This window comes from Helianthus annuus, chromosome 16 (genome assembly GCF_002127325.2).
Source record: "Helianthus annuus cultivar XRQ/B chromosome 16, HanXRQr2.0-SUNRISE, whole genome shotgun sequence".
Taxonomy (NCBI): domain Eukaryota; kingdom Viridiplantae; phylum Streptophyta; class Magnoliopsida; order Asterales; family Asteraceae; genus Helianthus; species Helianthus annuus.
In genome coordinates this window covers 151,041,768-151,066,067 of record NC_035448.2, presented here as the reverse complement: position 1 = coordinate 151,066,067, position 24,300 = coordinate 151,041,768, and the positions used below count along the sequence as shown (strand labels likewise).

At 35.1% G+C, this 24,300-nt stretch overlaps 1 protein-coding gene across 9 annotated transcripts in view; it reads left to right on the top strand.

The window, feature by feature from the left end:
- Positions 1-24,300, top strand: part of LOC110915493 (probable leucine-rich repeat receptor-like serine/threonine-protein kinase At3g14840) — a 41,474-nt gene that overhangs the window by 3,005 nt on the left and 14,169 nt on the right. For 7 of the 9 annotated variants that reach the window (XR_004883982.1, XM_022160207.2, XM_035985313.1 and 4 more), the window contains 16 exons: positions 58-129; positions 217-285; positions 374-445; positions 523-594; positions 685-756; positions 1,792-1,860; positions 2,057-2,112; positions 3,802-3,871; positions 3,957-3,992; positions 4,080-4,120; positions 4,210-4,583; positions 5,347-5,545; positions 6,229-6,360; positions 7,500-7,618; positions 7,778-7,988; positions 14,166-14,403. Coding sequence is in view for 7 of the 9 variants with exons in the window: in XM_022160207.2 (XP_022015899.2) it covers positions 58-129; positions 217-285; positions 374-445; positions 523-594; positions 685-756; positions 1,792-1,860; positions 2,057-2,112; positions 3,802-3,871; positions 3,957-3,992; positions 4,080-4,120; positions 4,210-4,583; positions 5,347-5,545; positions 6,229-6,360; positions 7,500-7,618; positions 7,778-7,988; positions 14,166-14,403 (1,902 nt within the window). In the remaining 2 variants the exon portion in view is untranslated. Of the gene's footprint in view, positions 1-57; positions 130-216; positions 286-373; positions 446-522; positions 595-684; positions 757-1,791; positions 1,861-2,056; positions 2,113-3,801; positions 3,872-3,956; positions 3,993-4,079; positions 4,121-4,209; positions 4,584-5,346; positions 5,546-6,228; positions 6,361-7,499; positions 7,619-7,777; positions 7,989-14,165; positions 14,404-14,635; positions 14,682-24,300 lie in introns of all 9 variants that reach the window. The other 2 variants (XR_004883981.1, XM_035985314.1) reach the window with 2 other exon arrangements.

Sequence of the window (24,300 nt, the reverse complement as noted above, 5' to 3'; positions counted from 1 at the left end):
GTGCTTTTATGCTAATTTATTGAATGTAAATCCACCATTTTTATTCTCAAATCATAGGATTCTTAATGCAAATAATCTCTCTGGTGAGTTACCGGTGGAGCTTAAAAGTCTATCCAATTTGACGGAACTGTATGCAAACTCCAGTCTATTTATATCTTGTTTGCTTGTTCTGGATAATTAGTTAACCAGGTATCTGTATGTTTTACCTTTTTATAGTCGATTAACTAGTAACAACTTCAATGGAAGAATCCCCAGCCTTGAAAGCTGGAAACAGCTTAGCAAACTGTAAGTCTCTAACTAAAATCCACGTTGTGAATTTTTTTATCTGATGATAAGTATTGTGGCTATTGCACCACTACTGCGGTACCATCAGAGAGATGATTGGTAGTGGGCTGGAGGGACCAATTCCCGCAAGCATTTCCCTCTTAAGCAATTTAGAAGAACTGTAAGTTACTTGAACAGTTTCAAAATTATCATATATTTTCTGTTACTAAACTTCTAGTTTATGTAATCCATGTGTAGAAGAATATCTGATTTAGGTGGAGACACATCACTGTTTCCAAATCTAAGCAGCATGACAAAAATGAGAAACTTGTAAGTCATTGTTGTATTTAGAATTCAATTAAGAGGTTTTTAAATTCCACAACGGCTGTTGTAACTTAATGAACATTGAGAATTTTGCAGGGTGTTGAGAAGCTGTAATATAACAGGGAAAATTCCTGATTATATAGCCCAGATGTCCAACTTGAAGTTTCTGTAATAATTCTCCCTTTATTATTCATGCTTTGTTGTTGGTCTTTTTTAAATAACTAGTGGGAATACCCGTCGGGGAATTTAGTCGGTATCATTTCGGTAGGTTATGGTAATGACACTCTCGCTATAGTGACTTAGTGACTGAAAGAGGAAACCTAAAGTCATAAAGCCGTAATATGTCTAAAAGAATATCAACACATGTTTTATATCGATCAAAAATTTTAAAAACGAAATTTATACCAAACTAAACACAATCGCACATTTATACATTTTTATAAAGTTCACAAACACAACCTATTTAAAGAAAGTTAAACTAAATTAATAATCAATATCATTCCACACGAAAAAGGGCAATTACAAAGTAATGGCAGGTAGTCGGGCAAAAAGTTGCGCCGCCACCCTCTTTTGAATAGAAAAACCAATTCTACTAAATACATAGTTTGAAACCTTTGGCGACGAAGAATTACTATTAACGACTTTTTGAACCCGATTCAAAAGTCGCACAGCGTTAAAAACATATATTTTTATAGTTTAAATGATTTAAAAATTAAAAGGGAAATAAAGTATTTAATAATAATAATGATTGTTAAAATATAAATAAATATAAACTTTACTAAATATTAGTGGTGAAAATTATAGAAATAGGCAATTAATATAAATTTATTATTATAGTTATACTATAATAATATTTTTAAACCATTTATAATTAGAAAGGGCCAAACCATTAAAAAAAGTGAACATAAATGCTAGCTATTGGCATTGAACTCTTGTACTCTCCCTTACAAAGTAAAACATCCTAACCACTTGATCCACTTAGATTTTGGTAGTTATTATGTTTGTTCCTTTATATATATAAATTTTAAGCTGTAAAACACTAAAATAAATAAAAAGTTTATTGGAATATAAGTGGCAGGCAAACTATAGTTACTGTTGATCCACTTTGAAAATGTAGGATATAGAATATTTATGCATGAGTTTTTTTTTTTTTTTTTTAATTTCCTGATATATTCTTTTTGTCTATATTCATATATTATACAGAGATCTGAGTTTTAATGGTTTAGTTGGGGATATACCAAATCTAAGTGGACTAGGCGATCTACACACTGTGTAAGAAATTTATGCTTTACTTTTTCACCACTACGATTTACGTCAATTGAAAGTCTTAAGTTGTGAATGTTACTATTAATAGTTCATATATAGAAAACGGAACAATTCAGAAGAAAATAAAGTGAAGTGTATATTATAATTTTAAATTGTAACAATTTTAAATTCTAACAAGCTTATATGGTGACATGATGACTAGGTTTGTTAGTGGTAACTCCCTCAACGGTAATTATCCTCATTGGCTCACAAATACAGGTAATACATATTTCATCTTTACTGTTGTATAACATCTGTGCACTTAACAAATGAGCAAATGAACACACACAATTGTGTGTATGCATATATTTAATGGCGGAACTAAAAGAAAAAATTCAACGATATCCTAAAAAAAACCTTTAACTAGACCGTCTCTAAGAATTCGATGGCCCCCAAAGGGCCTTATGTGACTAATAAAAATGGGCTCTTTAAATTTTCTTTTACTTAGGTTCTGAGAATTTGAAAACCTTTAGGGGCCTTATGCGGCTACTAATGTTTAAGAGCAGGTAAAATAATAAATAAACAAAGTGAAGAAAAAAAAAAACACAAATAAGTAATGTTTACCAATGTTTTAAAATCCGGTTTTATACCGTACCGGATTTGGCTCAGAAACGATTTAACCGGGTGTATCGTGCGGTCAAATCGGGTTTACCGGGCGGTTTAACTGGTTCAACCAGTACAACGATCCGGTTAGAACCGGTTTTTAGAACATTGATGTTTACTGTCCGGTAGAACACTATTAGCCGGTAAAAAAATGGTAGAATACTAATTAAATTTGACTACTGACACATTTGCAGAATAGTACCGCCTTTTCATTTATTTTCCTAATGTCATATTATTATATTAACTTTAAATATAACTTCATCTTCTTTCTTCTTTAACAATCTGTGCCACCTACAAGTTCTTTCCAAGAAATTTTCGTTTACATCAAATGTCAAATTTCTTTTCATTTTATTTTCACAAATACTTAGAGGTATCCTAACATTTGTTTAGGGGTATCCTAGATAAATAAAAGGGACATTAAAAGAAAAATTATACTTCGCTAAGAAAGTTGAGCCGTAGCCCGTGCTATGACTCATTATACATTGGTTCCGCCCCAGCATATGTTCATTCATTATTGTACTTATGCATATATGCGTAAGTGTGTACGGGGTATGTAGGCATATATTGCCCACCTATCATGTAGGCCTCTTAATTTGTCAAGAAAGTCGAGTTGGGAAACACTATATTAATGTTTGTATCAAAGAAATTACAATATATAATTAGTGGAAATTAGAAACAAACGTGAGAGAAATTAGACTAGAATGATGAATCAGATTTATGTGTTTGACATGGTTCCTTAACATATTCATGACTATTTGCCTTTGTCTCCAAATGTACAATAGCAGGAGCACTATTTGTGAATAACACCAAGTCTTTTACGTGTTCACTGTTTTGTGGAATATAACAAGATAGCGATAGGTATTTGCTAACCAAGTCTTTTATGTATTCACTGTTTTGTGAAATGGAACAAAGTATGGAGATATGTCTCGTCAATTTCGATTTGAAATGAAATCAGTAGGTTTTCTTCATCTGTCTAAACAACTTACTACCTTTTTAGTGATCCAAATGAACTAATAAAGGTTGTGAGTTCAAATCCTATAGAAAATTTAGGTGTATTAAAAGAAGTAATTCTTAGAAAGAGTTGTTAATTGCAACTAAGCAATTTTCAAAAGTTGTGATAGTATACCTCATTGGTCTTTGAGAAATGGTTCGACCAGTGCAATTGTTTAAGAAATAGTTCGACTAGTGCAATTGGTTGATTCAATACCACCCATTCACCACCTCATATACCGCCCATGCATGCATGTTATGCATTTGGCCTTAAATTATTATTGTATTTTCTTAGATATTTGTGTTTATACTCAGATGTCGTAGTAGATCTTTCCTACAACAACTTTAGTAAAGAAACGGTGCCTCAACATTGTACTGAATCTGTGTAAGTAATTCAGATTCCAAATACTCTTTTCTTGTTCGCATAGATCTTGAAGCCATAGTCTAAGCATGTGTCCTCTTCATTCCAGGAATTTATTCAGAAGTTACGCTGGCGGAAACAACTCGTAAGCTTATACCCTACTTCTGGTTTTAAGTATCATGGAGCTTCAATTAATCGAGATACACATGTTTTTAATGTTTCATTAATGCAGTGACCTGGCAAACTGTTTAAGCAGAATTCCTTGCATGAAGAGTGAGCTACATATTTCAATGATGTTGAATTTCCTTCATAAAATCAAGAGTAAAGCTGGTCCATTATATATTTCTATTTTGTTGGTCCAGACTACAGTTCTGTTCATATCAATTGTGGCGGGATAGAAGTTACCATAGGAGACAAGGTTTACCAGGCGGATGATAGAGATCGGGGTGGACCTGCAAGATTTCATCCTTCAAACGATCATTGGGGATTCAGTAGCACAGGAAATGTATGGAATGTTAAGAATTATCAATATACAATAAATAATGTATCAAGACTCGCTATGAAAGACTCTGAACTTTACACAACCGCCCGCCTCTCTCCACTATCTGTCAGTTACTACGGTCGTTGCTTAAAAAATGGAAGGTACAAGGTGACTCTACATTTTGCGGAGATAGTTTTCAGAGATGATAAATCTTACCAGAGTCTTGGAAGGCGTGCTTTTGATGTTTATACACAGGTCTTGAATGTTATTACTTCTAAACTTTCTAAAAAAATATTATGTATGAAAGAGTTGTTCACGTACACTCTCCTTAGCCTGCCCGGTATGGTTTCGGTGACTTAGGTGGGGGAGTGAATTCACCGATCGGTGAATCACACCGGGGTTTGAATGAGGAGTAGGAGAGAGAGTGTTTTTTCGGTGTATACTCACCGAAGGTGTAGAAGAACAAAGGGAGGAGAGAGAGATAGGAGAGAGGAGAGAAGAACCAATCAAAATTATTTATTTTTTAATTGAGTGGGTGTTTGAACCATACCTAGTGTTTGAGTAGAAAATGGAGAGTGAAGATGGGAGTTGACATGAGTTTATATCATTGGTAGAGAAAACTCAATAATCCTAACTCACCCCAACGATACCGTCCACCCTTAGTGATTGTATCCTTTAAAGTTGTCAAATCATTAATATATATATTTTTCACGATAAACAACAAAAAGATTATTATGAATATCAAGGGATCTGGATAGGGCATATTTGCCAATCCCAATAGACATTTAAAAACATAATTAAAGAAAGGTTGTGCTAAATGTACGGCTCATTGAAATTTAGTGATTGTACCTTTTGAAGTGGTTAATATCTCACTTTTTTTTTTACACAAAGAAAAAAAATTCCTTTGATTTGATGTTTTCAAACGTAAAATAGAAACTCAAGGATGGGTAGATTTAGCACACTTGAATGACACAAAAAGCCTTTGTTTTACTGGATTTCATTTCTCCTTTTTTTGCAGGGTGCAATTAAATTGAAGAATTTTGATATCAAGAATGAAGCAGGAGGGGTTGATAAGGCAGTAATAAGAACAATAAAAAATATTCATGTAACTAATGGAACTTTAGAAATTCGGTTTCAGTATGCTGGAAAAGGCACAACCGTAGTCCCAAGCCCAGGAGTGTTTGGACCGCTGATATCTGCCATTTCTATGGAGTTGGGTATGCGTTTGACTTCTCTTTTCATCACATGAAAATTGTTGTTAAATCATTAAGGTGACCAATAAGTGTCACCAAGTCTTGAGTGTAAAAATCAGTCATGGAAGTGTAGATGTGTTTTACCTATGTATAGTTAGATAAAATATGTATGAGATTAGCTTTTTTACTTTTATGACTCAAATTTTACTTCAAAATCTTAGTAAAACCAAAACTATAACTTTTTACCCACACTACTTAGAAAGTGTCAATAGAAACTTAGTGCACCTACAATGTGATGCTTTTTACTCTCCGTTCCAGCGTGTGACTTATTCACTCATCCGGCCACATTGTTAACGTGGCACACGTCTGGTTCGTCTCAAGTCCTCAGGTCCAGATCCCAAATGAACGTCTTTTGGTGGGCCCTTTGATTGTTTAGATGCATAAAATGTAGTAAAACGTGTGTGATGACGTGGAAGTTGATGCGGAGTTTGTAGTGATTTGTACATTATGGGAAAGATGAGTGTTTTTTTAAGAAGGTTTGTGAATCTAATGTGTCGGTTTATGGGGGGGTTTGAGGGTTTGCACATTGTGGGTACTCTTACAAGTATGACACTTTTGGGTGTGTCAATAATATACAAGCCACTAAATTGCACTTTCCATAATATATATTTAACTTTAGTGCGCAGCTAATATTTTGCTTTCCATAGAGACCAACTCTGGCAAAACAAGTATATTCATAGTCATTGGAGCGGTGACTGCAGCTTTGTGCCTCACTCTCATAGTTGTTGGTATTGCATGGCAAATGGGATATATAGGTGACCAAATATCACGAGAAAAAGGTATTCTGAACTTAGTAAAAGTATAGAAATTTTTATGTTTCTTAAACACAACCAAAACATGGGGTTAAGCTAAGAAAGTAATCTTCTTGCTGAGATTCCTTTAAACTTTAATACATAAAACTTATATAATTTTAAATTATTATGTTGAATGTTGTTATTTTATAAAAATAAATTATTACGGGGTCCTTATTCTATTTGGTTCTTAAAATATTTCTGAAACTTCTATGATGTGTTATTAGATCAGAGAAATTATCATTTGGATGTTCAAAAGTTAACTTTGATTTTGCGTCTCATGTATTAAACTTTGATCAGTTGTTGAAACAAAGAAATTATAAGGGGGTGGGGTGGTCACTAGTGATAGAATTCCATCACTCACAAGCACCCAATCAAGTTCTGCCACGTCATCAACCATTTTTCCATCACTCACAACCTTTTTTAGTGGCATTGCCTATCACTCACAACACCAAAAAATAAACCCCCATGTTCCCTCACAACACCCATTTTCCACGGCCTGATAAAATTCACGCGTGGAATATTGCACGCGTTATAAACAGTTGTGTCGGTGGTGTTCTAAGGTTGATAACGCGTTGAAAAGGCTACCACGGGGGATAACGCTGCCACCCCCAGTGGCCTAAAGATGGTTATTTTAACCTTATTCTTTCTAAAGACGTTGGTGGTTTATATATAGATGTTTAATTTACTCATGAATATGTATTTTAGAATATAAGAACACATTTTAAACTTTTGCATATCTTCACATACATAGTGTATAATTATTTATTCTCTTTATTGTATAGTTAACGATAAAAAAGGTAGTTTCATCAAAATGTTCGAAAAGTTTGTTAAGGAGCAGAAATACACTGAACATTTCACCAATTAGGTAAAGAAAACAATTAGTTATGAAATTTTTGAGCAAATTGCATAAAAGATGGTAAATATCAAATTTTCTAAACGTTACAAATCAAAAATCCTAAGCATTAAATTCTGTTTTATATCACAAAAAGCCTAAACTTTCAATTTGTTTTAGGCTCTAATCCTCTATATATCCCCTCCAGGAAATTGAGGTTTGGGTTGTGGCTACTTCTTTGCCATTGTTAAGCACACCTTTATTGCATTGATAATACATTGTTTACTTACAGATTTAAGGGGGTTGGATTTGAATACCGGCATATTTACATATCGACAGATCAAAGCTGCTACCAACAACTTTGCGGATTCAAATAAACTTGGGGAGGGCGGTTTTGGATCAGTTTACAAGGTCATAATTGAAAAAACAGTGATTTTTCCTTTGGCGTTCCTTTGTGGAATCTACAAAGTTTCATTTGTATTGTTTTTTAAATGCAAATCATAAACTTTGAAAGTATATTAAGAAGTTTAAGGTGTAGTTGATGATGTAACCATGATCTATTAACTGTAGGGTACACTACTAGATGGAACTCTAATTGCTGTGAAGAAACTTTCTTCTAAATCAAATCAAGGAAATCGTGAATTTGTGAATGAAGTGGGAATGATAGCCGGTATTCAACACCCTAATGTGGTAAGGTTACATGGGTGTTGTGTGGAACGTAACCAACTACTGCTTGTTTATGAGTACATGGAGAATAATTCTCTTGCACATGCTCTATTTGGTACGCTCCTTTTCTCCCTCCATTCCACTTGTTTATGAGTACATGGAGAATAATTCTCTTGCACATGCTCTATTTGGTATGCTCCTTTTCTCCCTCCATTCCAGTTAGTAATGACAAAAATCAACAATGTGAATATTTGTAGTGCTCTAGTGGTCCTGTGTGTACTTGAGTAACAAGGAATAATTTATAATTATTAGTGTAAAGAAGTAACATTTGATGTTCAATATATATATATAGGAAAAGTGTAAAATACAATATCTCTTAACGTACATTACGTACGATATAGTGAATTCGCATGTTATAAAATAGAAGGATGAAATCGCATGTGATAATGTTTGATGAAATCGCATGTTGTTTTTTTATAACAATTTTGCATGTGATAATTTTGATAAAATCGCATGTTAAAAAACCAACATGCGAAATTGTTACAAAAAAACAACATGCGATTTCAATGCGTATATATATATATATATATATATATATATATATATATATATATATATATATATATAGGGTAAGGTTCATGCGAGAACCACCCTTATTGCGAGAACCGCGAGAACCAATGTGAACACAAAATAAAATCTAAAAAAAATCAAAAAAGCACTCAAAAATTTTTTTTTATTTTTTTTAATATTTTTTAACCAAAAATCGCTATATTTCGTTCCATAAAAAAAAAAAAAAAAAAAAAAAACTTTTTTTTTTCGAGTAACAGTTATCCATGCACATGTGCATATGTATCATTACTTCAACAAATTCGGTAATACATTATCAGGAATAGACAATTGCACTTTAATTTACAATACCATTAGTAATACACTACTTTTTACATTACCAATATTCAAAATGCACATGTGCATAATTAGGTATAACCATGATATAACGTGTTTTGGTACAAAAAGTTTGTGATTTTGAATGGAGAAGTAGACCCATATACATGTTTTTTGGTTAGTTATATCTAGTGGTTGATGGTTTGGTTATAGTTGTCAATTTTTTATGTAATATGTTGATTGGATGGTATAAATGGTGTTTACATACATGTAATAAAGTGAAAATATTGTTAATGGTATTGTATTATGGATGGTAGGAGGTAATGGTATTGTATTATGGATGGTAGGAGGTAATGGTAGTGTATTATGGATGGTATGATAGATGAAAGGGAAAGTGTATTCAAAGTGGTGTACCAAAACACCTTATTTCATGTTGATACATATAATGCACATGTGCATTTCTAATATTGGTAATGTAAAAAGTAGTGTATTACATATGGTAGTGTAAATGAAAGTGCAATTGTCTAATATATGTAATGAATTACGGAATTTGTCAAAGAAATGACAGAAATGCACATGTGCATGCTTGTGTATTATGGATGGAATGATAGATGAAAGAGAAAGTAGTGTACCAAAACACCTTATTTCCTGTTGATACATATAGATGCACATGTGCATTTCTAACATTGGTAATGTAAAAGATAGTGTATTACACGTAATAGTGTAAATGAAAGTGCAATTGACTATTATTTGTAATGAATTACGGAATTTGACAAAGAAACGACACATATGCACATGTGCATGGATAACTGTTACTCGAAATTTTTTTTTTTTTTAAATTTTTTTTTATTTTTTTATTAACAAAATATAGCGATTTTTTCAAAAAAAATAGTAAAAAAATAAAAAAAATTTTTTTGGGTGTTTTTTAGATTTTTTTAGGAATTACTGTTTGTGTTCACACTGGTTCTCGCGGTTCTCGCAATAAGGGGTGGTTCCTAACGGATCTTTGTCCTATATATATATATATATATACATATATATATATATATATATATATATATATATATATATATAATATATATATATATACATATATATATATATATACATATATATATATATATATATATATATATATATATATGAAAAGTATAAAATAGAACCACCTTGAGTTGTTAAAACCATGAGAACTACGCCATTCAAAAGTTTTTTTTTCAAAATTTATATATATATATATATATATATATATATATATATATATATATATATATATATATATATATATATATATATATATATATATATATATATATATATATATATATATCGTACATTACGGCTTAACGTACTTCACGTACAACAACGTGCGTGATTTATTATATAACATGCGTCATTAATCTTTTCAATATGCGTGATTATTGTGTTTCAACATGCGTGATTTTGGATTTTTAAGTTATAACGTGCGTGATTTTAAAATGAACGTGCGTAATTAGCTGTCGTACGTGATATACGTTAAGCCGTAATGTACGTTAACCTTCCTCTTTTTCTCTCTCTCTCTCTGTATATCTATATATATATATATATATATATATATATATATATATATATATATATGAAAAGTATAAAATAGAACCACCTTGAGTTGTTAAAACCATGAGAACTACGCCATTCAAAAGTTTTTTTTCAAATTTTTTTTCTCAAAAATCTTTAAAAAAAAAACCACTTGTTGCAACAAAAAAATAAAAAAAAATGTCGTATGCAAAAGTTTACATCCGATATAAAAAAAAATTGATCGCCATAGAGAAAATTTACATTAGACGTTAATAAATTTTGAATCGGACGTAACTACCGACTCAACAATTTTTTTTATTTTTTGTTTTTAGAGATGTGTTTATAATATTTTTTATCTACGTTTGTGCCAAAAATGGTGGTCTAACTCGAGCGGAAGTAGAAGTTCTCATGGTTTTACAACTCGTTGTGGTTCTTAATTGAACCGAAATGGAACATGTAATTATGTGTGAAATAATATTTGTGTATTTTACGATTATAAATTACTAGTAATACAAAATAAAAGGCAGAAAAGGAAGCCAAATAGATCTAAGCAAGGAGACAAAATCTAATAAACCCACTAAATCCTATTGCCATATCAAACCAGACTCAATTTCATGAACAATATACATTATTCCATATATAAATTATCAAGTTTTTGTGCATTAAGAGTTGTACACTAAGCTTTGGGAGTTTCCTAAAAAAAAACTTTATATTTCACTTTTAACCTTTAGGTTTTATCTTTTACATTTTAACCCTCAAAATTTTTACTTTTAACTCAAAGTTTTTCATATTTTGTAATTTAACACAACACTTTATTATTTATAACTTTGGCCCCCCATAGTTTTATTCTTTCGCAAGTTTTTCGTTTTACATTTCGTTCTAAATTTTGCGAGTTAACATGTCGTAGCGTGCATGTGAGGTTTAACGTTTTTTGCTCTATTTTTCATATTTGACAGACCCGTCGCAACGCATCCATTTTTTCCCTTTTGAAAAGTTCGCCACAACGGTCGGGTCCTAGATCGACTAAGTTATTATTTCCTACGTTTTACGTTTCTGGTTAATGTCTTCGCATTAACACACTGTAACGGGTGTGCGTTGTTCAACGATTTTGTTCTGCTTTTCGTTCGATGTAATTTTTACCATTTCATCTATTTTATTTTTACGATGTTGAGAGTCGATGTCGTTGTGGAATTGGTGCTACTTGGCACGGTTTTACGAACGTTTTTAACCTATTAAATTTTTTTACTAATATTTTGTTTCGGTTTACCCCTATACTCCTTTTACTTAAAATTTATTTTTTACGTGCATATTTTATGTACGGTTATATATAAACATGATTTGTTCTACATTCCGACATAAACTTTTTTTTTATATACGAGTCAAGTCAAATATAATACGTTTTCTTTTAAAGAAACCATTTTTACGTGCATATTTTTATGTACGTTTTGGTATAAATTCAAATTGTTCTATGTTTCGACGTAAACTTTTTTGTGAAATGATTCAGGTCAAATATAATATGTTTCCGTGCTTGTTTTATGTATGTTTCGTAAAGTAATTTATTTCGAACCGATTGGAGTCAAATTATGGTTTCTTTTTCTCCCTTTTTTTACGAAACATCTAATTAATCCCTTTCGATTACATGTGCATATTTTCCTTCATACCCGTTACGTTTTCTATATATGAGTTGGGTCACATATAATGCGTTATGATTGTTCGATATGAATTTAATTTACTTTATGTTTGATCCAACCACACTGCTGATATAGGTTACATTGAGTTCAACTAGATATGTCAAAGTGTGTGTTTTCATATGGTTAATGCATCATATAACGTTTGGACTAATCCATTCAATATTTACGATGTACCCGCGCCGCAACGCGGGTGGGTCTTAACCCTAGTTTTTATAAATCAGGTAACCATAAATCTAGTGGAATTGGTGCTACTTGGCACGGTTTTACGAACGTTTTTAACCTATTAAATTTTTTTACTATTATTTTGTTTCGGTTTACCCCTATACTCCTTTTACTTAAAATTTATTTTTTACGTGCATATTTTATGTACGGTTATATATAAACATGATTTGTTCTACATTCCGACATAAACTTTTTTTTTATATACGAGTTAAGTCAAATATAATACGTTTTCTTTTAAAGAAACCATTTTTACGTGCATATTTTTATGTACGTTTTGGTATAAATTCAAATTGTTCTATGTTTCGACGTAAACTTTTTTGTGAAATGATTCAGGTCAAATATAATATGTTTCCGTGCTTATTTTATGTATGTTTGGTAAAGTAATTTGTTTCGAACCGATTGGAGTCAAATTATGGTTTCTTTTTCTCCTTTTTTTTACGAAAGCTCTAATTAATCCCTTTCGATTACATGTGCATATTTTCCTTCATACCCGTTACGTTTTCTATGTATGAGTTGGGTCACATATAATACGTTATGATTGTTCGATATGAATTTAATTTACTTTACGTTTGATCCAACCACACTGCTGATATAGGTTACATTGAGTTCAACTAGATATGTCAAAGTGTGTGTTTTCATATGGTTAATGCATCATATAACGTTTGGACTAATCCATTCAATATTTACGATGTACCCGCGCCGCAACGCGGGCGGGTCTTAACCCTAGTTTTTATAAATCAGGTAACCATACTTTTAACCTTTAGGTTTTATCTTTTACATTTTAACCCTCAAAATTTTTACTTTTAACTCAAAGTTTTTCATATTTTGTAATTTAACACAACACTTTATTATTTATAACTTTGGCCCCCCATAGTTTTATTCTTTCGCAAGTTTTTCGTTTTACATTTCGTTCTAAATTTTGCGAGTTAACATGTCGTAGCGTGCATGTGAGGTTTAACGTTTTTTGCTCTATTTTTCATATTTGACAGACCCGTCGCAACGCGTCCATTTTTCCCTTTTGAAAAGTTCGCCACAACGGTCAGGTCCTAGATCGACTAAGTTATTATTTCCTACGTTTTACGTTTCTGGTTAATGTCTTCGCATTAACACACTGTAACGGGTGTGCGTTGTTCAACGATTTTGTTCTACTTTTCGTTCAGTGTAATTTTTACCATTTCATCTATTTTATTTTTACGATGTTGAGAGTCGATGTCGTTGTGGAATTGGTGCTACTTGGCACGGTTTTACGAACGTTTTTAACCTATTAAATTTTTTTACTAATATTTTGTTTCGGTTTACCCCTATACTCCTTTTACTTAAAATTTATTTTTTACGTGCATATTTTATGTACGGTTATATATAAACATGATTTGTTCTACGTTCCGACATAAACTTTTTTTTTATATACGAGTCAAGTCAAATATAATACGTTTTCTTTTAAAGAAACCATTTTTACGTGCATATTTTTTTGTACGTTTTGGTATAAATTCAAATTGTTCTATGTTTCGATGTAAACTTTTTTGTGAAATGATTCAGGTCAAATATAATATGTTTCCGTGCTTATTTTATGTATGTTTCGTAAAGTAATTTGTTTCGAACCGATTGGAGTCAAATTATGGTTTCTTTTTCTCCCTTTTTTTTTACGAAAGCTCTAATTAATCCCTTTCGATTACATGTGCATATTTTCATTCATACCCGTTACGTTTTCTATGTATGAGTTGGGTCACATATAATACGTTATGATTGTTCGATATGAATTTAATTTACTTTATGTTTGATCCAACCACACTGCTGATATAGGTTACATTGAGTTCAACTAGATATGTCAAAGTGTGTGTTTTCATATGGTTAATGCATCATATAACGTTTGGACTAATCCATTCAATATTTACGATGTACCCGCGCCGCAACGCGGGCGGGTCTTAACCCTAGTTTTTATAAATCAGGTAACCATAAATCTAAGATGGAAATAGATTTTCCTACAAGACAACGAATTTGTATCGGAATTGCAAAAGGTTTGAAATTCCTGCATGAAGATTCCGTGCTAAGAATGGTTCATAGGGACATTAAAGCAACAAATGTACTTCTGGATAGTGACCTTACTCCAAAGATTTCAGATTTTGGTTTAGCTAAGCTTAATGAAGAAGAAAACTCTCACATCACAACCAGAGTTGCCGGAACTATGTAAGTGCCTTGTTAACCATATTCATTTTCCTCAACAAATTAATGTTTCTACTTCTAACATTGTATGTTTAGAAACCAGTAGAAAATAATCTTCATGCCATATACCCATCTTTCATATTTTTTGGGCGGGAAATAATCTACAAAATTACACCCAATGAAAGATTGCATGAACAATGAACGTTTTGTATTGCCTGAGAGAACAACTTACTAGTGATTTTTTGTGGCTCTTTAGATGGGTATTGTTAAACTGGAGATCTCTTTTATTTATCCTATCAAAGGTACCCTGATTCCTAATCTATAATGTTCATGTTCTAAGGAATATTATGCCTTTATTTACACAATTCTACGATCTTTAATAGAATTATCCATACCTTATCCACAAGTATCCTTGCACGTCATGCATCTGGCCTATTACCTATGTCTCTTCTTTTATTTTTCCCTTAGACTCGACCTTGAGCATCTTTTATGCACTTATGGCACCTTGTTTAAGCCTAGGGGATGCTTCGATCATATCACCAATGATCTCCTCCACATTAAGCATACCGGTGAAAGTGTGGCTCCCCACCTCTAACTTCGGATAGGCATTATTTGTAATGTTGGCACTAAGGAATTGGATTCAAACCATGTTTACCTTGAGTTATTGTATGGGAAACCAACATAGCACATCATGTTGATAACACCTAAACTCCTTTCTTGTTCTTTATTCGCTTTGTTATGCTCGGTTTCATGATCATATGCCCCACACATTTCTTATAATCACTATGTTTATTGTGCTAATATGAACAGTCTATGATCCTAAGGGTTAGGAGCCAAGGATCTTATACACAAAATAGTTACACTTTGGTACATAAGAAGTAAGAACAATAATTAATTTTGTCTAGCATCCTCCTTCAAGCTGAACGGTGGCGGGCGAATTCCAAGACGATCACCAAAGAATTCAAACTGAGGTCGAGGAAGATTCTTTGTAAATATATCCGCAACCTGGAGCTTGGTTGGAACAAAGCAAGTGTTTTAGCTTCCCAGAGGATAAAAGTTCTCGAACAAAGTGATAATCCAACTCAATATGTTTAGCACGCTTGTGAGAGAGAGGATTTTGAGTGAGAAATAAAGCACTTTTGTTGTCACACAGTAATTTAGGGCAATCAGGAGGCAAGGCATGTAATTCACGAAGTAGGCGAGTAATCCAAACAATTTCAGCAGCGGTGTTGGCCATGGCACGGTACTCTGACTCACAACTTGAGCGAGCAACAGTGGGGTGTTTCTTAGCACTCCAAGAGACTAGGTTTCCACCTAAGAAAATCGAGTAACCATAGGTTAAGCGACGTGTGTTGATGCATCGAGCCAAGTTAGCATCAGAGTAGCCAAGGATGACAGTCTTGATTGGCTTGGAAAAGGTTAGCCCAAAAGCCAAAGTTCCCTTGATATATCGAAGGATACATTTGACATGTTGAAAATGTGTAGTGGTTGGAGCCTGAAGGAACTGACTGACCTGGTTCACTGCATAGGAGATGTTAGGGCGAGTTATGGTAAGATACTGAAAAGCCCGAACTAGAGATCTGTATGTAGTGGGATCATGAAAAGGATCCCTAGTGATACTGAGAGACTCATTTATTGCCAGGGGCGTGTGAACTAGTTTGCACTCAACAAGATCAGCACGAGTGAGGATGTCATGAGCATATTTGGACTGACTTAGGAAGAGACCATCTACAATGCGAGTAACTTCAAGTCCAAGAAAATAACTGACATGTCTTTAATAGTAAATTCGTGAGGCATGTAACAAAGGTGACCATGATGGTCGTATTATTTCCTATTAAAATTATATCATCTGCATATACAAGAAGATATAAAATATGAGAGTCCTGTTTAAATATAAATAGGGACAGGTCAGTCCTGGTGCAAACAAATCCACTTTTTAGTAAAAATGTGCTGAGGCGATGGAACAAAGCTCGAGGCGCCTGGTTAAGGCCATAAAGAGCTTTATTCAATAAGCAGACATGATCAGGAAAGTGAGGGTTTTCAAACCCTGTTCCATGTAAAAACGCTCAGAGATGCGTCGATAGAAGAAGGCATTGTTAACATCTAATTGATGAGGCTTCCAACCATGGATAATTGCCAAGGACAAAACAACACGATTAGTCGACGCTTTAACAACCGGACTGAATGTGTAAGAGTCTTCTAAACCAGGCATTTTACTAAAGCCTTGAGCTATAAGACGAGCCTTATATGTTTCGATGGTTCTATCGGACCGATATTTTGTGTGAAATAAGCATTTGAACCAACAACATTTTGATTACATGGTAGAGGAACAAGGGTCTAAATGTTGTTAGTTTGAAGTGCTAAAAACTCTTTATGCATAGCCTCGAGCCAGTGCGGATGTTTGTTGGCTGATTTGGACCCCTTGGGTTCAGTGTGAGAGAAGAGGGAAAAATGCAGGTTATAAGAGTCAGGGTGTGCAAGGTTGGCATGATATTTTGGCTTGAATATACCAGCTTTAGACAGAGTAACCATAGGGTGAGCGTTAGAGATGGTTGCAGAGGAAGGTGAGGGTTCGGTTTGGGCTGAAGGAGCCTCAACTTAGGCTGAATGAGGCTCATGATGGGTTGGTTGGTTCAAAACAGGGTTGTGTAAAGATGGGGTGGGGAATATTGGCTTCGGGTATGAGCTGGAGGGGAGACGGTAGTGTAAGAGGGTTGAGTTTAGGCTGGAGCGGAGGTAAACGGGTCGATGTGGGCTGGGGAGTGAGGTTGAGTTAGGGTATTACTGTATTAGTGTGCATGGGAGTAGTGGAGTCAGTTTGGGATAGGCGAAGTAGCGAATTGGGCTGGGATGGTAGGTTTAGGGACTAAGTCATCATAGTGGGCAGAAGGGGTCATGTAGGTTAAAGGTGTAGGTTGTGAAACATTTTTAGATGGTGAAGGTGGTGTAGGAATAGTGATGTCCGAGAAGGTGTGCCAAGGAAGGGAAGATAGATCCGAGGTGGAGGTATCCCCCTTCAATGGCAAGGTGACTTCGTCAAAGCAGGCATGTCTAGTGATGTAGACATGTGAGGTGGTTGAGTCAAGGCATTTGAAGCCTTTGTATTGAGTGCAATAGCCAATAAAAATGCATGGCAAGCTTCGCGGGGCTAACTTATGTGTCGAGTAATCACGAAGATAAGGATAAACACGACAACTAAATACCCGGAAATTATTATCAGTTGGTTGCGTAAAAAATAACACCTCAAAGGGTGATTTATCATCTAATTTTTTTGTGGGTAGGCGATTGATGATGTATACTGCGGTACTAAAAACATGATCCCAATATGATGGAGAAAGGTTGCTATTGAAAAGGAGTGCCAAACCTGTCTCCACGATGTGCCTATGTTTCCTTTCGGTTCTCCCATTTTGTTTTGGGGGTGTAAGGACATGATATTCTATGAAAAGTCCCATTATCCCAAAGGAAACAATGCACGACTTTCATTAATAGGAAATGGTAAATATTGTCCTTTAGACATTTCACAAGAAGCACATATTATTGGTTTAGGCAAATAGACGTGAGTTGCAAAGACCCACTTTTATTTAATCATAGGATAGTATGAAAGGAGACGTACCCCAAACGAGAGTGCCATAACTCATAAGATGCTTTTGGTGATTTTGTCAAAATTGAGGAAAAAGCTTGAGGACCCGTATGCAACACATAGAGACCATCTTCACATCGAACCTGAGCCATCACTTGTTTCGTTGTGCGGTTGTGCGGTCCTGAATATAAAAATAAGGTTGGGAGAACAAAACATCCAAATGATTGTCAGTGGTAAGTTTACTTATAGACATAAGATTTTTCATAAGGTTTGGAACCAACAAGATATCTTTTAATTTTATATCCTAAGAAATATGAGATTGACCAATATGAGTAATGGGAAGAGAATTTCCATTACCGAAAATTACTGAATGTTCACCTGTGTATGGGGGTGAATTTTTTATGTTCACTAATGGGTTAGCCATGTAGTCTGTGGCACTTGTATCACAAACCCAGTTTGGACCTGAAATGGTCAGATGACATTGAGCATGAAAGGCCTTAGCCAAATCTGAAGGGGTAGGATGGGAGCGATGGGCAAAGTCAATGAGGTTAGGGCATGTGTTAGCATAATGACCATTCGTGCACATAGTTGATAGTGGGGGCTGCGGCGGCCCCTACCGTAACCACGAGACCCACTGCCTCGAGAGAACCGCCCCCACGGCCTCGGTTATTGTTGGGGCTTCGAGTTATTTGGGTTGAAAAGGCCACAGGTGGTGTAGAGTGTCCATGAAGCGATTGTAAAAACAGTTCATGTGATTCTGCTTGAATAAGAAGATCACGGAACTGAGGAGTCAGCTTGGAGGCACGGATGGCAGTAGAAAACGTTTCAAAAGAAGTGCCCAAGCCACAGAGAAACCAATGAATTTTATCAGGTTCATCAACCGGTTTACAAACAATGACAAGTTGATCACAAAGATGTTTAAACTTCCTTCCAAACTCCGAAATAGTAGAGGTACCTTTGGTGATGTGACGAAGCTGGTCACGTAGATTCTGAACACGTTCAATAGACATGTTGATGCAGGCTAATTCAAGAGCAAGCCACATAGCCCAAGCAGAAGAGAGGCTTAATGTTTAGGAAATAGCTTCTTCAAAGAGCGAGGCATTCAGGATCATTATTGCCTTTTGATCTGCAGCAGCCCAAGTAGAGAATAGTGGGTTAGCAACAGATTTTTCTCCTTGGGATATTCGTGGTTCAGGGGCAGGAACCGAACCATCAACGTGGGAGAAAAGTTCCTAGCAAGATAGCACAGGGAGGATTTAACTGCGCTAGCACAGATAATTTGTTGATGAGAGTTGAATTGATAACATGTGCAGTAGTGTGTTCATGGACATGATAGATTCAGATGAAGAAGAGGCAGCCACAGGAGAAGAAAACATAAAGAAGGAGGAGGGAGATAGGGAAGGGCAGGCGGCAATTTTAGGAAGAAGAAGAGCAGAGGTTGGGGAGGGGGAAAGGTAGGCGTGATACCATGTGATAATATGAATAGTTTATGCTCGTAAGGGTAAGGAGGCAAGGATTTTATACAAAAATAGTTACACTTTGGCACATAAAGAATAGATAAAATACAAAAGTAAGAACAATAATTAATTTTGTCTAACATTTATCTTGTATCTTACATGGTCTTTTCTCGATAAATTCGATAAGTGAATATGCTTTCCTTATTTCCTCTACAAGGTTTTGTACTCCAGGCCTCTTTAACTTTGTCTTGGCCCATGGTTGTAACCCATCCAGAATGTATAATAGGAATTCTTGTTTAAAAGATTTTGAACTCAAGATTTTAGGTAGTGAAATCCTTCACATATTCTTTAATCATTCCCACATGCTTAAGTTTGTGTACCTGCATCTTTGGTACATCATTATCATTATGTAGAGAGAATTTCCTCTAAAGCTCTAGCACAAACTCATCCATGTTACGATGGTTCACATACCTATCTTAATGTCCATATGTTAACATCTGCACCATCAAATTGTAGGCATTTCTTTCTCATACTTTAGTGACTTTCAGGTTCCTTCTTGTCATTATTATATCCATTGCCCAATTTCTCATAATCACTTTCTTCATCCTTGGGTTTACATGATATTTCTCCTAAAGTCAATAACTAAACATACTTAATCTATTGCTTTTACAAAGTTTTATACTCCACACATCCTTACTTTCATCATCTCCCAAGAATTGAACATGGAATCTTTGTTCAAATGATCCGCCATCTCAAGAATTAGGAGTTGGTCAGAACCCTTACGAACACGAACATGAATACAATGATAAACTACGAACAATCGAAATCCTTGTATACAATATGAAAGTATAAGTGATTCTGATAATTACAAATGAAATAGACAAACTATATTTAAACTAACGAGCAGGTGTGAGCGAATCGTTGCTGTTAGGGTGTTGGATCAGAGTAGGCTCGAGCGGAAGCGGAATAAAGAAACACACACACACACACACTAGCAGAAAATAAAGAACACGAGAATTTACGTGGTTCGGTCAAGGTGACCTACATCCACGGGTTGCAACTAGGGTTTCACTTTATTAGATGCTCACAACCGTTGTCGGAATGACACAGACTACATTACATAATACTTCATCCGTCCCATTAAATGTGTCTTATTTTGAATTTTCAAAGTCTTTATTTATAAACTTTGACTTTAATTATATATTTTTTGTGTTATATAAAACTTGATGAAAATTAACCCGATAAAAACATGTGTAAAATACACTCAAATCAAATAACTTTCATCAAGTATTATCTAACACAAACAAAATTATTTAAGGTCAAAGTTTATAAATAAAGACTTTGAAAATTCAAAATAGGACACTTTTAATGGGACGGAGGGAGTAGGTATTTATAGAACAAGATTAGGGTTTCCTACTTTCTCAACAAGTTAACTAAGTGGGCCTAATAACTAGGGCTGGCTAACCCTAATTAGGGCCAACTACCGTAAAGCCTACGAACCCAACAATATCCTACTCGGAGGCTTTACATAGTCCACAACGTGCATCCAAGAAACCCATTATCAGTAACCTCAGTAATCTTTACGAATAAGTCTTCCAATCCTTCAGTTCTAAGAATAAGCTAAGACTTCAGCCACATCCAAGCCACCAAGTTGCAACCACACCTCTCATCAAGTACCTAAGAGACCAGCTAAAACTCCCACAAGCTCCAACCAAACAGTCTTATCAAACCCATTCTCTATCTCAACCAGCTTGTACGATCCAAAAGCTCCAAAGATACACTGGAATTAATACCACTCTCTACATTTTGCAAACTATTTCCAGAAAAGCATTTTTATTTAGTCGGAATCTTCATCTTCAAAACCCAACGACTCTTTGTAATGGTACCCGGAACACAACCCGTGCTCCCACTATCACCAAATCCCCTTACTGGCTTAAACTTAGAACCCTTGCCACATTCAACTGACATCCCCAAAGCACCAGGATTCAAGTTTTCAAATTGAACCCTCTTCCGCTTACTAGATTTAGTGAACCAGACTTTATGTTGTACCAGGACGGCTACTCCCTCAGCAGGTACCTCAACTAGATACAACGATCCTCTTATTCTCCCACAGGCAACTTAACATCTAGTCCCTGTTTATTCGGTTGACTAACTGAAATTCGTTGCTTCGTTAAACCTAGAATTACCCTGGCATTCTGTAAGTTCCATGTAGTGCCTAGTGAAGTCTTCAGATTGACATCTCCCATACCCGTAACATTAAGAACAAGACCGTTAGCTAATCGTACCTTTCCAAAGTTTCCCTTTTTCAGATTCACCATTGTCTTCCCGCTGTGCATGGCGTGAAATGAAGAACTAAAATCCATAGCCCAAGAATCTATAGACTCTTCACATAGAACCAGTACGTCACCGTCAGATTCATCGGACACAACACTATTTACATGTTGTTTCCCATCCTCTTTCTTAGGATCGGGACACATGTTTTAAAATGCCCATTTTCACCACAATTTTCAGCACCTCACATTTTTCCCAGCTTTAGACAAGCTTTCCCCACGACTCCCACTGCTTCTATTATTACCTCTTCCCCTGCTAACACTGATCATACTAGAAGTAGATCCTCCACTAAAGTTCCTCGGCGAATGTCTTCACCCGAAACACTATCCCGGATCCAATCAAACTTCAAATTACCAGTTCTAGCAATTTCAGTGACAATTATCACAAACCCTAACCGACTATTAGGTAAGGAAGATACAAAATCAAAGCCTGAGTGTCATCATCCAACTTCATGCCCACAGTTGCTAACCTAGAAAAAATCGAATTGACTTCGTTAATGTGATCAGCAACTTGACTGCCCTCGTTCATTCTCATATTAAACCGTTTCCCTCATCAAGAACACCCTATTACCGACAGAGTGCTTCTCATACATATTTGACAAAGCTGTTAACATATCACGAGCAGTTTTTTCTTTCATGATATTAAAAGCAACTCTCCTCGTCAAAGCCAATGTAATTTTACCTCTTGCCTTTTTGTCATTTGAGTCCCAAATTACATTAGCAGCTTTCTCCATTCCAGCCGGTTTTTCTTCCAATACCATAACCAAATCGCATTCACCAAGCAACGCCTCTATTTGCATTCTCCACCATGAAAAATCAGTACCGTTGAACTTCTAGATTCGGAACTTCCCGTCTTCAGCCATAGTAAACGAGAAAACTAGAAAAAAACCACAAGGAACCAAGCACCTGAAAACCGAGCAACCTTCAATAAACAAGAAACCAATGCACCCGAACCGGCGACTTCTCCTGCAAACCCGAGCATAAAACAGCGAATAACCAGGGTTAAAAAAACCAAAACCCTATTCGCCAAACACCCCAAAACCGCAAACCCTACGGCGCAAACCCTAGACCTTTCGAGCCGTAACCAAAGAATAAGTACGGGCCGTAAATAAGTCAGCGGCGACAATAACAACAGCAAATCAAGATCTCTCGTCTAGCTATCTCCTTCTCTTGCGATAACCGTGTGAACCGTGTGTTTAATTGGACCTATGGCTCTGATACCACTTGTTAGGGTATCATATCAGAGTAGGCTCGAGCGGAAGCGGAACAAACACAGACACTAGCAGAAAATAAAGAACACGAGAATTTACGTGGTTTGGTCAAGGTGACCTACATCCATGGGTTGGAACTAGGGTTACACTTTATTAGATACTCACAATAGTTTTCAGAATGACACAGACTACAATTACATAATAGGTATTTATAGAACACGATTAGGGTTTCCTACTTGGTCAACAAATTCACTAAGTGGGCCTAATAACTAGGGTCGGCTAACCCTAATTAGGGTCAGCTACTCTAAAGCCTACAAACCCAACATTTACGTCTCTTAATGAAATGTCACGTCTCTTCTTGGATCGATGTAACTACCAAAGTTTTGTGATGTTTGCCGCCATTCTGAAGAGTCACGTCTGATGGAGAGAGGTCGATCTCTTTAGATGTAGGTTATAATATTTCAACTTGTCTCTTCTGTTTATCGCACTTGTTTACTAACCTAATTTACACCGTAAACTAATCTATCTGTTAATTAAAGTATAAACATCAATACTCCCCCATAAACTAAATATAGTTTATCGAAGGTCTTCAACTTGCTTAACTTACAGTAGCATGGGTTCTTCTTCCAACGCGAGATGAACCTCTTCATCCTTCTCTTTTTCTTTGACTTTTCGTTTGCTACACTCACATACGAAATGACTGAATTAACCACATCATAACACTTGAACTCGGCCATGTCTCTGTTTCCTCGATCCATATTGTTTCCACATCCTCTTCCTCCTCTGAACGAACTTCGTCCACATCCTCTACCCTGACTTTGATCGCCATGTCCTTTTCCATGATGCCAATTTCCAGAATGATTATCTGAACATGACATTAATAGATTATTGTTCTCTATTTCGTTTTGGCTTTTGAGGTGTTCTTCAAATGTTGTAATCCTACCTGCTGCTTCTTCAAATGTTATTTTATCCACTTCTGAATATTGCTTGATGGATGCTACAATTTGTAGAAACTTCTTCGGAACAGAGATAACTAATTTCCTTACAATCTTCTTATCTTTAATGGTGGTACCGTGACTTATAAACTTTGCTTTTACTATCCAACTTGCATGCGAAACTACTTACTGTTTCGTTCTAATCCATCTTTAAGGCTTCTAATTCGCTTATCAAAACTTGTAGACATGCTTTCTAAACCATATCTGCTCCAAGATATCGAACTTTGATTGCATCCCAAACTTCCTTTTCCATTTCATATTACGCAACTTGCATTAGAATATCTCCTGGTAACATTTGAAAGATCATTGCTTTCGTTATATGCGCCTTCTTTTCATCTACCCCTTTGA